This window comes from Grampus griseus (genome assembly GCF_964374135.1).
Source record: "Grampus griseus genome assembly, chromosome: 16".
Classification (NCBI taxonomy): domain Eukaryota; kingdom Metazoa; phylum Chordata; class Mammalia; order Artiodactyla; family Delphinidae; genus Grampus; species Grampus griseus.
The window spans coordinates 10,715,282-10,731,671 of record NC_139010.1 but is presented as its reverse complement, the minus strand read 5'-3'; the positions used below and the strand labels follow the sequence as shown (position 1 = coordinate 10,731,671).

Below are 16,390 nucleotides of genomic sequence, written 5' to 3'. Positions count from 1 at the left end.
CTCCTGGGGCAGCCCCGCTTGGCCTTTTGAATCCGTGACTACCCCGGTCATAGGCACGAAGCCTCAAAGCTAGCTGTTGGCGGGGTCCTGCTGAATTTTGGGGAAACTTACACCAAATTTTATCAGCACCAAGTATATCAGATGGCTCTGAAGTTTGAGAAGAAACAAAACAAAAGCAACCTTGATTAGGTTCTTTAGTTCTGAGTCTCCTATCACTTATCTGCCACACTAAGGAAAAAAGGAAAAGGAGGATAGTGGAAAATAAATGAGAATATTAGAGGGATTCTCTGGAACACTCAGCACCCAGTCAGAAAGGACAGCCCCTAAATCACATGCACCGATAAAACACTTCAGAGCTGCTGGTTGCTCTGAAGTGAAATGTATAGAAATGTTTGAAATTAGTTGACTCATGGTTTTATACTTTCGTCCATTCATTCACTCATTAACGAGCATTCACGGCCGGACATTGGGCTAGGCCTAGGGGATACAAGTGTGACTAATATTGTTCAGTAAACAATAAGTATCTCATCTGTAAGTTCCATGAGACCAAGTCTCTCTTTTTTTTTTTTTTTTACTGATAGATCTCTGAGACTGGCATAGTATGTGACAGAAAATATGTCCCCTGAGAGAGAGATTGTGTTGCAAAGTGAAGGAGAACCAGAAAATGAGAGCGGGAGAAAGGTGAGTTTCATCCTCAGGATCTAGGAAAATATCTGGTCCAGAGTAGAGGCTCAGTGAAGTTGGATATTATTTATAAATATAGTGGGATTAACATGATTTACTCCCGAAGCATTGACTACACTGTATGACTCGAGTTATTCATGTTCAGGCTGGATAAAAAGATCTTAACACAAACAGTCTATGCTTCTGTTGATATTTGCTTAGAGGCAGTAGGCAACTACTCTGCTTCATGATATGTTTTTGTATATGCACGAATATGCTTTGGCAAAATCATTTAACTAGACCTCTTCTAAGGAAGGTTGTAAAGAAGATAAAACTCTAACCGAATACAAAGGAGAACTGCTAGTCCTGTGTGAAGTGCAGGGTAGAAAGATGCAAGGGGGAAGGTGGGACCTTCAATGGGATTTTAAAATTTTGTCTAAGCTGAATTCCCAGAACACAATCTGTCCATTGCATAAATATTCATTGAGGCTTTGCTGCGTTGAAGGCATTAAGCTAAGGGACGGACCCTGCGCTCAAAGGTCCTGTGGCTGAAAAGGACCCAGACAGAGGATGAGATGCACTGGGAAGGGCTGTGAGAGCAGAAGGCACTAAAGTGCTCCGGGCACAGCCCCCAACCCGGCCAGGTGGCCGGTGGCCAGAGGAGGATTTCCAGAGGAGGTGATCCCTCAGCCAGATTTTTTAAAGAGTAAGATGCAATGAAATAAGTAAAAGTAAGCCAAGCCGGAAACAAGCAGACAAAGCAGGAGATGGTTGTCGACTGGGGGAAAAAAAAAGCACAGCCGAGAAGTTAAGCATTATGTTTTATTCAGCAGCCTTGCTTAGGATTTAAGCCTGGGAGGCAGTCTGTCATAGTTCTGAAGGACTGCTCGGAAGAGGTAAGGGAGGAACCAGGATGTATGGGAGCTTTTGCAGACAAACCAGAAAGCAGGTAGAATATCAAAAGATTACTGTTAATTAAAGAAAACCAGACACCTCAAGTTAATGAATTACGTGCTTTCCTATGTATGGGGAAGATGCAAGTCTGGGCTCACTGAAATCATTCCTTCCATGTGCACCTTAACTATCTGGGGCCAGTGTCCTGCTTTCTCCACCCTGAATCCCCTCAGGGTGCACAGTCAGGGGCAACTGCAGTGGCTGACGGCTTGATGGCCACAACATCCTTTGTTGACTGATATGGCAGGATCCACAGGGCATCCCAGAATAGAAAAGAGCACAGACCACAGCCCAGGGAGGGGGGCTGGTGGAGTCAGAGCAGGTTTGGGAAACTTCAGAGTTATATGACCAGCCACTGGGAAGAAGGGGGCCACTGGGACACATGGGCAGAGACAAGATCAGGGAGGGCTTGGGGGGCCATGCTAAGGAGACTGGGTCTTCTCCTGGAGATAACAGGAAGTTTCCCTCACATGCTGAGTTAGCACAAAAACACAGGCTGGTGGCAAATAGGAAGCAGGTCCTGCAAAACTGGCTCCTTCTAAAGCATGGATGCAGACCACTTACAAGATCAGAGTTCATTCATCTCAAAAATATGGTCTGAGCACTTGGGAAAGTACTATGGATGAGTAAGACACATGCTTCAAGGACATTCAATCCAGGAAGGGAAAGTAGAGTCCTGAATTGCTGTTGTCACAAGAGGAATACAAATAAAGAGTGTTGGTTTTCCGAACTAAGAAGGAATTCCCTCCGGCTGGGCGATCAGGAAATACTTCATGGAGAAGAGGACTTGGAGGTTCTACCTTAAGGTGGTGGTTCTCAAGCCTGAGTGTGTGTCAGAATCACCCGGAAGGCTTAACCATGATGGGTCCCCCACCCAGAGTTTCTGATTCACTAGATCAGGAGTGAGGCCACCAAATTGACAGACAGCTCTCATAAGTCCCCAGGTGATGCTGATGCGGCTGGTCCAGGGACAAGGCTTTGGAGACTCTTCGCCCTACGTGACAGTTACGGACTGCTCAAATAGAGATGAGGCTGTGGGCATCCCATGAAGAGGAAACCGTGTATGTAAAGGCATGTGGCTAGAAAAGCAAGGCTATGTCCTGATTACAGTCAAGTTGGGGTAGAATATAAGACCTATGAGTATACAAGATACCATCATGCACATCAACTTGGTAAGTTAATTACCCAATCAACTCCAGTCAGCTGAGAGCAATTGTGCTAGAACAGTTACCAAGCATAAGGCAATGGCCAAGTCTATCCTTCAACTGTCCTGGCTCACCTGGTTTGCCCTGCTCTGAACTGAAACAGCCATTAGTACCAGTCAACTCAGCCATTGTATGCATTACCAATCCTTTTCATCTAAACAAAAAGGAATTTAAAAATCCCTTTAGTTTAGCCAAAGCAAGATTGGAATGTTTAAAAGGACTTTTAACAAGGAAAGAAAAATTATAAAAGTAAAGAAACAGAGGCATTCGCGTACATTGAGTTCTCATGTCATTTTAAAAAAAAAAGGAAAAAAGCCCCAAACAAAGATTAATTTGGCTGATGCAGTTTTACATGGTTTGCAAGGTGTTTTGAGTTGAATTGTGCCTAAAGATACATTGAAGTCCTAGCCCAGTGAGTGTGACTGGGTTCGCCTCTTGGTGGGTGTTGAACCAAAAGACACAGCCAAGCCAGAGATGGAGAGAAGGAAGGATTTATTATTACTTGCAGCAATAGAGAACACCAGGCATCCTTCCCAAAGCAGTGTCTCCCTGAACAGCCAAACTGGGGAAGTTAAGCTAAGGGCGCATGCATATTCATGAAGGGGATTGAGCAGAGGAGAACTCAGCATAAAATTGAGGCAGAGGTTGACAGAGTCCAAACTTCAGTTGATTGAAGTCAGGAGGGTGGACATCACCATTCCGTCCTCCACCTGGTTGGGGGCCTTAGTTTCTGCAGAACTCAGAGACAAGTGTCAGATTGTTATGTATATCCCTTGAGGAGGAGCTAGGCCTCTGCTTCCATCATTGCACTCTGGTTTGACTGCCTTTTCTCTGTTCCTGCATTCCTTTGTTCCTTAAGATCTTTGATTACTGAGACCTGTTCAAGGGCAGGCATTGCGGCCAGGCTTAGAACACAAAAGGGCTTAGGCCAAAAGGGCTTCGCATTTCAAGAGAGCCGTTCTCTGGGAACCCCCTAACCAGATGTGACCTTGTTTGGAAATGGGGTGTTTATGGAGGTAATCAAGTTAAAATGGGGTAATTAGTGTGGACTCTCATCCAACATGACTGGCGTCCCTTTGAGCCTAATTCAGGAGGGGGGCATGCATTTCAGTAGACACTGTACAGGCCAGAAATCTCACACCAGCTGTACAATCCCCACCCCAAAGTCCTTAATTTTAGTTCTTTTTCTTTCTTTAGCAGTTTACTACCTCTTTCTTAATCACCTAACTACTCTTCCACTTCAAGAGAGAGGTAGCCAGTACCTTGCCATTCCTCTCAAAGTCCAAAAGCCCATTCAGCTGGGGCCCCTCATGCCTGAGGAAGAAGGAAGGCTCGTTTCCCCTACTGGCAGTGGTCGTGGTGACAGCAGGAGAGGCAAGACAAAATGAGAGCAAGTCGGGGCTGGGCAGCCAGGGCAGAGGGTTGCCTGGCCCAGGCGGGAAGGAGGACGTCGAGAGAAGACCTGGGGTTAGGGCTCATCACCTCACAGCTGACTCAGGCTGGCACTTGGTTCTTGCTTGCTGAGAAGGAAAGCCATGTAAGTATTGCAGTGCAGTGTTGGATGTCTTCCTTCAGAAGAGAAGTGTCCTATTTCCACCACTTGCCGAGAACAGCTGGGTGCCCCCTAATTACTGATTAGCACACACAATGGTCTAATCGGTCCTCCATATTTGAGGGGTAATTTTGATTATTGCTTTTTCACACTTGATGAGAGTTTCCTGGGGCTTTGTTTATGTGATACCCCACCTTCCAGTCAGGAGGGCACACTCCAGTCACAGCAAGGGAACCGCTGTCCACACCAGGTCTCAAGGAACATGTGTCCAATGGCCAGAAAGCAGTAACAACCCTGGTATCTACCAAAACGCAGCCAGTCTCTAAAGAAATCGCCACGTGAGCCCATTTCCAATAAAGGGAGCGTTAGTAAACCTGGCATAGCTATACCCTTGTTCTTTAGTTTAAATCGAAACATTCAAATGTAACTCAAAGAAGGTATGCCCAGAGTGAGCAAGGTTTTCAGAAATCAGACTTTGCCTTTCCCCAGTAGCACAGGCTCTCCTTGCCCTCCCATGTCTCGGGGACCCTCGGGGGCCAGTCCAGTGAATAAGGAATAAGCAGTGTGTGAGTCAGGGTTCTCCAGAGAAACAGAACAAGTAGGGGATAGAGGTGTATGTAAGGTCGGATCTTAACAAACGGCACCGCGAAACAGAGGAAAGCTTCAAGTGAGCTTTATTAGGGAGCGCTCCCGGGCGAGGTTCACTGGTCCGAGAGAAAGGGGGCCAGAGAAGTCGCGCCCGGGCGAGGGTTGGGCAAGACTTTATACGGGAAGAAGGGAAAGGGGTGTGGTGAATCTGGGAGGGCGCAGGGTATTCCTTATTTGGTGGTCTTTTCGGGTATCCTGGGGGACCGTTAGTCCCGCCCCTCGAAAGGCGGGAAGGCTGGGCTGGGTTCAAAGTCCCCAGGTCAGTTCCTGGAACTGGGTGGTCCGGAATATCTCCAGGGCAGTTTCTGGAACTGGGTGGTCTGGAGAATTTTGGTCTGATGCAACCTGTGAATCTGATTGTGTTCCCCTGCCTCGGGCCAGTTGGCCTTACAGTGTATAGATATATATTTATTATGAGGAATTTGCTCACATGTTTATGGAGGCTGAGAAGTCCCACCATCTGCTGTCTACAAGCTGGGGACCCTGGAAAGCCAGGGTTATAATATAGTCCTTTGGTAGGTGACACAAAGTGTATCCTTAAATATGCCTATAAAACGTGAGTCAAATGAACACTGCAGTGATGACAGGGCTTTTGATAAGTCTACAATTTATGTGATTTGTATTCTACCTGTAATCCCACTAAAATTATTATTTTTTACTTTTTTTATTTTTTCCTTAATATTTATTTATTTATTTTTGGCTGCATCGGATCTTAGTTGCGGCACCTGGGATCTTTCATTGTGGCACACAGGCTCTTCGTTGTGGTGCATGGGCTTCTCTCTAGTTGTGGCATGCATGCTCCAGAGCACGTGAGCTCTGTAGTTGTGGCGTGAGGGCTCAGTAGTTGTGGCACACGGGCTTAGTTGCCCTGCGGCATGTGGCATCTTATTCCCCTGACAAGGAATTGAACTGGCTTCCCCTGCGTTGCAAGACCGATTCTTAACCACTGGACCACCAGGGAAGTCCCCCATTAGAATTGTTTTTTAAACGAGCAGATGGTTTTAATATAAGAGAATACTAAGAGCAGCATTTGCCCTTCCAGATTCAAAGGGCAGAGGGTTACTTTTGAGATAATCGGGGCTCCTTGAGGTGGACCACATATTATCAGTGCATTTTCTCTCCCGAAACCAAGTCGTGTCGTTGAATAAAGATGTCCTCAGAGGATTTAGTGCAGAAGTGTGAACTCACCTCATCTCAGCCCTGCTGGTGTATCTTGGGATTCACCCTTGACCCTCTACATCAGCGTGACTGGTGTGAGCCTGGGTGGACTTCCAGATATCACAACATAGTTGCAGACTTTCATGTTTGCTTCTCAGCTGTATAAACACATACCCTCACAAGGGAATGCAACCCCAGAAGTACAGGCTGCTCTTCAGACTCGGCACTGAGCAAAGGAGGCCATTGCTTGGCACTTGCTTTCTTTTCACCTCCCATCTCACCTTTGTTTCCCAAGCACATAGACTTGTCTTGTTAATGTTAGCGACAATTTAACAAGTCACGATTATGCAGCAAGGTTTGTATAATAAGCACTACCCATACATAATTTAATCGGACAAAAACCTGTTCGTTATAATAATACCTCCCCTGTGAGGTAGGTGTTATTATCCCCATTTTCCAGACGTAAAAATTGTAACTCATTGACAGAGGTCACTGAGCTAGTAAGTAATGACTCAGAATTTATACCCAGATTCACCCGTTGCCAAAATCCATATAACCATATACTATACTGCCTCCAAGTTTTAGCAAAATAGGTAAACTTTCCTTGATTTTTCAGTACTTTAGGGAGCAACATTCATAAGTCCAGTGGGGAGACTGGCCGTTCAACTCCTGAGACATCACACACAAGTCCAACCCTCATCCTTTTTTTTTTATTGAATGAAAGATTCTTGAAATTCTATAGTGCTTTACAGTTTTCAAAAGTTTCACACAGATGATTTCATATAATCTCATAATAACTTTTTCCCCCTACCCCTATCTTGCCCCTCCCTCCTTCCCCCTCCCCACTGGTAACCACTCGTTTGTTCTCTATATCTGTGAGTCTGTTTCTTTTTTGTTTTATTCACTAGTTTGTTATATTCCTCTTCATTCTTATACTTATTCACATGTATAATGACTTGAAGAAAAAACACCTACATATTATGAGTTTGAGCTCATCACAAAGGAAATGAATCTGTACCAGTGAGGTTGGGAAACCACATTTTCAAGGGGGTTAGCCTTAGGACATGGCCACTAATGAAAGTACATTCATTGATTCATTCTTTCCCCAGTAAACACTGAGGACACACTTTCTAAGGCTTTCAGGATGCAATGAAAAAACATCGGTCCCTGCCCTCAAGTGCTTCTAGTAGGGACACTGAGTAAATAAGAGGCCATTAAAATCCAATGTGGTAAGTCCTGTGAGTAAGTAAATGGGATGTGATGGGCTAGTGGCCAAACCCAAACCAGACAGAGGTGTTGGAAAGCCACATCCCATCCCCGAGGGCAGAGTCCAGCATTTCCTCAGTGTTGTTTGTCACCACATGGTTAAATGAGTTGTGCAATTTCCCCGGGGAAGACACATGCTTATTCGCTTTTATTAGTTGAAGAGAATTATAGATACCTGGTTACATGTTCTCAGTGCTCTGACAAAGATTCTTAGTCAACTTGGGAAAATTGTTCCTATCATAAATATTAGGCTAAATACAATCAAAAGAACACAGCTGCCGGGAGATATTCCCAGTTTACAGATGAGAATACTGAGATTCTGAGAGGTAGTAACTTACCCAGTTCATACAGCTCCTAAGTGGCAGAGCTAGGATTTACACCCAAATATGCAAGCTTCTAAAGGAAGGTCAATAAGCTAGTAAATTAAGTGCTACACTGAGCAACTGGGAGAAAGCCTCTCTCAGCTAAAAGGCACCACATTGTTCCTGGGCTCTGAAGACCGCCTGATTTCGATGTTTAAAGCACTGCAGCTGCAGACTGTGGCCTAAAGTGAATGAAGCTGGAGGAATCACCCTTTCCAAAGGAGTCCCACCTGCATGCTACATAGATGTGCACCTGAAACGAGCTTTCCCTCTGTATATAAAGGGCATGGGGCGCGCGGGCTCTTGGGAGAGGAAGTGCAGGACAGGAAGCGTGGTCAGTCGGGCTCCCGGTGACGCTGCTATGTGGCTGCTGCAATCCCTCTGGCTCTGGTTTCCGCTGTCTGTTGCTCTGAGTGGCCAGCATGAGCCCAAGGCACCAGGTTATCCCGGTGGACTCCTCTGTGGGCTAAGGAGCTTTCAGTTCACCATAAACCTCAGCCAGGAGACAGCAACCCCTCCTGCACTAATAGCTTGGGGTAGGTTTGAAGGCTGAGCCAGGCAATGGCGTGTCTCCTCTACTGCCTAGAACTGCCCTCTGCTTCGTGTCCTCATGCTTCCCCCCTTTGTTAAACTCTGCCGCTTCTCTCTCTAGAACGAATCTTTTAAAATGTAGCTTTGCTTCTGAATCCGATTCCCCTTTTGTTCCTCTTTTCTTGGCAGCTATCCCTGGGGTCTAAGGCAAAGCTGGCAGTCCTTTCTCGGCACTGGTGACGGTGGTGACTGACCATCTGTGCTTTCCCCCCTTCCCCGCCCCCAGATAATCGCGGGCTGCCGCACAGGCTGCAGAATGACTCTGAGTGTGGCACCCGGGTCAGCGAGGGCCCTGGCAGCTCCCTGGTGGTAGACGTGTCCTACAGCAGCTGCTATGTCACTGAGTGGGTGAGTACGACCCGTCCCTCAGGAACGCTGAGACGCCTGTGCCAGCATCCAGGCTGACTCCCGGGGCCTGTCTCTCCAGGACTCCCACTACATCATGCCCGTTGGGGTTGAAGGAGCAGATGCGGGTGGACGCAGGACGGTTACAGAGACAAAGCTGTTCAGGTGTCCTGTGGATCTCCCAGGTAAGGGCTGGAAACTTCCAGGTTCTGGGTGGTATGGAGCTGCCTGGAAGATGCCCTCAGGCGTCTTCTACCTGCTGTGTGCAGTGCCCCCAGGCACCCGTGGAGGACTGTCTTCTAACTTTCCTCTCCACAGGAGACCTTAGGCTAACCACCACCTGAGCGATGACTTGGGGCCCAGGCACTGTGGGTGGTGCTGCACGTGTCACCTGTAATCCCAGCCCAGCGCTGTGAGCCCTATTGATGGCCCCCAGCAGGGAGCTTACCAAGTGCCCGTCACTGGCAGGTGGCAGAGCTGGGATTCAACCAAGAGTTATCCCAGGACCAGAGCTCCCCGCGCCTTGAAGGGTAGGGAAGGAAACTGAAGTTATCAAGGAGACTCGGCAAATGCCTTCTAGAAGCAGACTGCGCTGAGAATGGGGCTCAGCCTCTTCAGCTAGGGGCGCTACTCGATTACTTAACTGGGTAATTAATAGGGAGTATGACACCAACTCAACTCCAGCAAATCTTGCCTTGCCACCTGAGAGCCCTACCTCAGTCATAAGAGGCGAACTTGTAATTCTTCACACCTGCCTTGTTAGGCTATAGCCACTGGGGTAATACCGATAAAATACAGGATTATAGGCCCCACTCCCTACCTGCTAAATCAGAACTGCATTTCAAAATGATGGTAATTTAAAGTACACTGATTGAGAAGTGCCTTTTAAAGAACAGAATTAAGGGGCTTCCCTGGTGGCGCAGAGGTTGAGAGTCCGCCTGCCGATGCAGGGGACATGGGTTCGTGCCCCGGTCCGGGAGGATCCCACATGCCGCAGAGTGGCTGGGCCTATGAGCCATGGCCGCTGGGCCTATGAGCCATGGCCGCTGAGCCTATGAGCCATGGCCGCTGAGCCTGCGCGTCTGGAGCCTGTGCTCCGCAATGGGAGAGGCCACAACAGTAAGAGGCCCGTGTACCGCAAAAAAAAAAAAAAAAAAAAATTAAGAATTCTTTATTTTTAACATCTTTATTGGAGTATAATTGCTTTACAATGGTGTGTTAGTTTCTGCTTTATAACAAAGTGAATCAGCTATACATATCCCCATATCTCATCCCTCTTGCATTTCCCTCCCACCTTCCCTACCCCACCCCTCTAGGTGGTCACAAAGCACGGAGCTGATCTCCCTGTGCGATGCGGCTGCTTCCCACTAGCTGTCTGTTTTACATTTGGTAGTGTATATATGTCAGTGTTACCCTCTCACTTCATCCCAGCTTACCCTTCCCCCCCCCCGTGTCCTCATAGTCTATTCCCTACGTCTGCATCTTTATTCCTGTCCTGCCCCTAGGTTCATCAGAGCCATAAGAATTCTTTACTTGAATAAAAAAGTTGAGTCTCACTGCTTCTTCCAATCTTATTGGTATTTCTTCTTCCAAAGAGGACTCCTTTTAGGGGACTCCTATAAGGTGATCTAATAGTTAATTTTCTAACTCAGATATAATCTCTATTATGTACATATCTTTCAATCACGTAGATATCTATGGGAATTGAAAGTTAATGCTTTGTAATGAATATGGCCTCTTCTTAAAGACCAAACTTTGTTACTTAGTGTTGCTCTTCTCTGCAAAATCTAGCCCTAGACATCCCAAATGCTGGCCTTTGCGACCCTGTCCCAGTGTGGGACAGACTGCCATGTGCTCCTTCACCCATCACTCAAGGAGACTGCAAGCAGCTAGGCTGCTGCTACGATTCTGAAGAGGCCAATTCCTGTTACTACGGAAACACAGGTGAGTCACTATGTCTTTGAAATCAGCTGAAGAAAAGTGCCTGCAATTACCACTAACTAAACCCAGAGGAGGGTTTTCTCCCCCACCCCCATCCAGAAGGCAAATACTAAAGATGACCAGAGGTTGATGTATAAGCAACACCTAGAACACTTGACTGTAAGTGACAGAGCTTTCTACAGCCTTCCATTGTCTGTTCTCCTAGAATCCAATGTAAAGCAAGTAACTCTCAATGAACTCAAGAAGCTAAGTCTGTGTGCAAGATGCTAATTGACAGAAACTTAACCAATTCCCAAGAAATAGCCGCTGGTGGCTGATTGTCTAGAGAGCTTTATTTCAAAAGATGATTATTTGTCCCAAACCATGCTCCAAGTTTTTCCCATTAAAAAAAAAGAGACCCTCATTAAACACCTAGATGCCACACTCAATTCTATGCTCTGAATTCTAGCTGATCAGTAAAACAAAGCAGGTACGGCTATCCCCATTTTACAGATCAAGTTGATGCAAGGAGGTTAAACACTCTGCTTGAGGCCACACCGTAAGTGGTGGAGGCAAGATTCAAACCCAAGTGGCCATCCAGAGCCTTGATGAAGCTCTGGATGGCTGAACCTGCATCAAGGTCACTAGCTGGGAATGCAGCTTTTCTAGGAGGCGGGGGAGAGGAGGGCGGGGAATTTAAAAGAACTAAACTAAATTAGACACTTGTCTGGCTGGCTCAGTAACAAGCGAGATGACCTGCCTTCAGCACAGTTGCTCTGGTGTTTCAGTGACCGCACGCTGTACCCAGGACGGCCACTTCTCCATCGCTGTGTCTCGGAATGTGACCTCACCCCCACTGCTGCTGAATTCTGTGCACTTGGCCTTCAGGAATGACAGTGAATGTAAACCTGTGATGGCAACACACACCTTTGTCCTGTTCCAGTTTCCGTTTACTGCCTGTGGTACTACAAAATGGGTGAGAAGAGCTGACCTTGGGCTCTGTTCCTGACTTGAAGTTGGGTAGGAATGCCCTAGTGACGGGGGGAGAACTGGAATAGCTTAGCCGTGACTACTGCTTGGTGTGTAGGATGGTCTCTAGGACAGAGAGGGCTTCATCACTGAGAAAGCCGAAACCTCCCCAGGGCACTCGGCTAAGTCATCCCACCTGCACTCCAGCGGGGGGCTAGCACCCCTTACCACACTGTAGAATAACCAATAACAGGTTCTTCCCACTGCACTGCCCTGGGAAACGAGCAGGGAGGTCAGCTGAGATCGGTAGTATTTCTGGCTGCCTCATCTGAGTACTCATAAGCCTCTTCCTGTCCCTTTGTCCTGAAAGTAAGGTGAAATGATAAGTTGCCGGCTAGTCAATGCCACCTGCTCTTGCCTCCACTCATGTTGTGAAAAATGCAACCTATGATAGGGCAGCCTTGCTGAGCACTGAACCAAAGCAAGTTATGAGTGAAGCAGCATCTGGCTTGCAGGAGTGACAAGACTTCTTTACCTGCCCTTGTAGATCACTGGAACCCAGGCAGTATATGAAAACGAGCTGGTTGCAACTCGGGATGTGAGAACTTGGAGCCATGGTTCTATCACCCGAGACAGTATCTTCAGGTAAGGGTCTTCGTTAACCTGACCTTGCTTGACCAGAATGCCTGACTTCCCTTCTCGCATAAAGCAGGAGTTCTGGAGTAAACATGAATCCAGAAATGACCATCTCCTCATGACAGGAGAATCTCAGCTGCCTTGCTTGTCCAATCTCACTGACCGTTATTTGATCCAGCAGCCCTGCATTACTGCCACCAACTTGATCTAAGCCTCAAACTTACCTGACTTCTAATTCATTTCACCGGGTCTTTTGTTTCTCACTCTGGTCTCTTCCTTCTACCCCCCACTGTTTAAGCTGTAGCAAAATGAATCCCTTTAAAACCTTAGCATACTTAAAGCTTTCTCTTGGTCTTCCTAGAGCTGAAGCTTAACGTCATGAGCATAGCTTGCAGGGCCCTACTTCTCCAGCCTAACCTTTCTCAGTCCTTCCCTCACTATTCCCTAACCCCAGACAGTGCTTCTAGAGTATTCAGTGGCCCTCAGACTTCTTGCCTCCATACTTAACTCTCATCTATCTCTGTTACTTTTATCAAATCCCCTGCAACATCTTCCCTGACTACCCCCTCCTCAGAAGGTACGTTTTTCTCATAGTACCATATCTATTTCTTAATTGAAGTATAGTTGATTTACAATGTTTTAATTTCTGCTGTACAGCAAAGTGATTCGGTTATATATTTTTTTCATATTTTCCATTATGGTTTGCTACAGGATATGGAATATAGTTCCCTGTGCTGTACAGTAGGACCTTATTTATCCAGTCTCTATGTAATAGTTAGCATCTGCTAATCCCAAACTCCCAATCCATCCTTCCCCCATGCCCTCTCCCCCTTGGCAACCACAAGTCTGTTCTGTCTGTGAGTTTGTCTCTGTTTCATAGATAAGTTCATTTGTGTCCTATTTTAGATTCCACATGTAAGTGATATCATATGATATTTGTCTTTGTGTCTGATTTCACTTAGTATGACCATCTGTGGGTCCATCCATGTTGCTGCAACTGGCATCATTTCATTCTTTTTTATGGCTGAGTAGGGTTCCATTGTATCTACCACATCTTTATCCATTCATCTGTTGACCATATCTGTTTCTTGTATGGTTTTTATATCAAACTCTCAAACACTGATCTTGTTGACATATCAGTCTCCCCAATGATAGCTCTCACAAGGCCAGAATCACACAACACGTTTATAAACTTGTTCTAACACCTATCACTTAACGGTTCCTCAAACCTTAAAGAGGTGACATGGCCCACCCACCCAAGATAGTAGCTAAAATCTTATTTTTCTGCAGGCTTCGAATCAGCTGTAGCTACTCTGTAAGCAGCAATGCTCTTCCAGTGAATGTCCAGGTGTTCACTGTCCCGCCACCCCTTCCTGAGACCCAGCCTGGACACCTCACTCTGGAACTCCAGATTGCCAAAGGTAAGCCCCTCTTTCGTGGAGAATCTGGCCTCTAGTCCAAGCCTTGTCACTTCTCTGGGCGTCAAGACCCTACCTTGGTAACAAGATACGTGCCAGAGGTGTTTATGTGGGTGATGGTCTATCTCAAGCCACCAGAGGTTCCAAGCTTTTTACTACTTCAATTTGTTTTGGCCTCTTGCAGACAAACACTATAGCTCCTACTACACTGCTAGTGACTACCCAGTGGTGAAGTTGCTGCGGGATCCCATCTACGTGGAAGTCTCCATCCAACACAGAACAGACCCCAGTCTAGAGCTGCGCCTACACCAGTGTTGGGCCACACCCAGCACAAACGCCCTGCTCCAGCCCCAGTGGCCCATGCTGGTAAATGGGTAAGTGGCTTTTTCCTGCACCTGCGTTAAACACCCTCCACGGAGCCCATCTTGACTGCCAGATATCCTTGCTTAGATGCCCCTACACTGGAGACAACTATCAGACCAAACTGATCCCTGTCCAGAGAGCCTTGGACCTGCCATTTCCTTCTCACTACCAGCGCTTCAGCATTTCCACCTTCAGTTTCGTGGACTCAGTGGCAAAGCAGGCACTCAAGGGACCGGTATGATGCCACCTTCTGTGTTCTTCAGCAGGGCTCTAAACCCCCCAGCTCACTGTCTCACTCTTCAGCCGAAGTGGCCCTTAAACATTGGTTGTTGGTACTGCTTTGGAGCAATCAAGGGATGCCAATGGCATGTGTGACACGTCAACTAGAATCGAGTATTTTAGTGATTCTGTGATGTCAGCTTGGTTTTTCAGGATTTTCTGAAACTTCTTGATTTCTTCCTGGGGGAGACAAAGCAGGTTTGAAGACTTATCATGATGTGTTATACCACGATCCCAATTCTTTTGGCTCCCAGGTGTATCTGCACTGCAGTGCATCAGTCTGCCAGCCTGCTGGGACACCATCCTGTGTGACAACCTGTCCTGCCAGACGTAAGTTTCCAAGCTGTCTACACCAGAGGACAGATTTCAGTGTATTTGTATTTCATTTGTATTTCAGATCAAACCTTCTTTAGCCTGTGGCAAATGAGTCAAACCAAAGATTCATCTTATTAACGAAGCTTCCTTAAGTACTTGCACGATGCAGTAGAACAGAAATCCTAGAGTTCCAGGCCTTCTAAATAGAAGCTATAAATCCCGAAAACTCTCAGCTTTAGCTTTTCTCCATATAAATCTTGACTTAGCCAGGAGTCAAATGGGTTCACAGCCTATAATCTAATAAAACATTTCTGGTCTATCCATTTATAAATGTAGACCTCTATACTTGCTTGAAGGCAGGTCTGGCAACAAGGCCTGAAGGCTTACAGGTGGAATAGGATTGCAGACTTAGAGTTATGTGCTCTAATGATCAGGCCCAATGCTCATACAGTTGTATACTCCACCCGATCCCACAGATCTTACCTGGCTCCTGAATCAATTGGGATTCATGACCCCTGAAGCTTTAAGTCCCTTATGGCAAAAAAAAAAACACCTCATAGTATTTTTCATAACTATCATCTAATAGATGAAATATTCAACATCCAACTGCAATGATACATACACTTGTATACATATATGTGTATAAAAACTAAAACTTTGAAAGTTCAGAGATCTACAACTGGCAGTAGAAATAGGATTCAAACAGAGCTCTGCTATTAGTGTCTTACCAGGTACCTTTATATCATAGGGTCTCAGTACTAAGGTACAACTGTTTAAGCATCTCTACGTAAGAAGAATGACAGTTTGGGGATAGTCCAAAGTCATCATTTCTCTGGAAGTGTTAATACAAATGAGCAAGTCTGAGACTTTGTATTGAACACATTGAGGATTTTCTTGAGGCCCACGGAGCAGAGCTATCCATACCAAGCGACCTGGCACTATTTTACACTCCTTAACCACTCACACCACATGTACTAACAAATCCCTAACTCATCTCTCCAACAGGAAGAAGAAGCTCTGACGTGCATTTTCAGAACAGCACTGCTAGCATTTCTAGCCAGGGTCCCATGATTTTACTCCAAGCCACTCAGGACTCTTCAGAAAAGCTCCGTAAATACTCAAGTGAGTGGAAGGAGACCCCCAGGAGGTCCCGTATCTGAACCATTGGTCAAACCAAAGCTACTTGCTCACCCCTGCTTCCCTTACTGCTTTGGTCAATGTGAACCTCAGAAGGAATTGTCTAGCTTTTTTTCCTGTAGCTCAAGACTGGCAGTCTTTATTGGGATGTAGAATCGCTTGATTTTCCTCATGCATTAATCTACCTTTCCATCCTCCAGGGTCTCCTGTAGACTCCCAAGCTCTGTGGGTGGCTGGCCTTTCTGGAACCTTAATCATTGGAGCCTTGTTAGTGTCTTACCTGGCCATCAGGAAACGGAGATGAGCTACTCAGACCAAATGTGTTAATAAAACCAGATTGCACTGCTAGCCCGTGCTCAGCTTCTCATTTGAAAGGTAAAAAGTAATTTCTTTACACTAGCTCATCTACTGTTAGCATCACCTCTTTCCAGCTTGGGGTAGTTTTTTCTTCTGCAGCCCTCCTATCTTCTGAAGAGAACATTTCAGTAGAATTTCATAGTTGGTTGACAACTCAAGCAGAATCTACAAGAACTTAGTATCTCAGGCTTAGCAGATCTTGTACAGGTTTATGAGGGTGTGGAACAAAACTCTTCCACACAGTTGATCAAA

The 16,390-nt window shown here is 46.2% G+C and overlaps 1 protein-coding gene across 1 annotated transcript; it reads left to right on the top strand.

Moving 5' to 3' along the window:
- Positions 1–8,094: 8,094 nt before the first annotated feature.
- Positions 8,095–16,117, top strand: ZP4 (zona pellucida glycoprotein 4; the record flags this gene model as incomplete). Its single annotated transcript, XM_082673728.1, has 12 exons — positions 8,095–8,344; positions 8,626–8,747; positions 8,827–8,929; positions 10,542–10,688; positions 11,453–11,640; positions 12,181–12,278; positions 13,560–13,690; positions 13,872–14,061; positions 14,138–14,285; positions 14,584–14,659; positions 15,650–15,766; positions 15,982–16,117. 12 exons carry the CDS (start codon positions 8,095–8,097, stop codon positions 16,083–16,085), a joined length of 1,674 nt encoding a protein of 557 aa, XP_082529854.1. The 3' UTR covers positions 16,086–16,117.
- Positions 16,118–16,390: the final 273 nt, after the last annotated feature.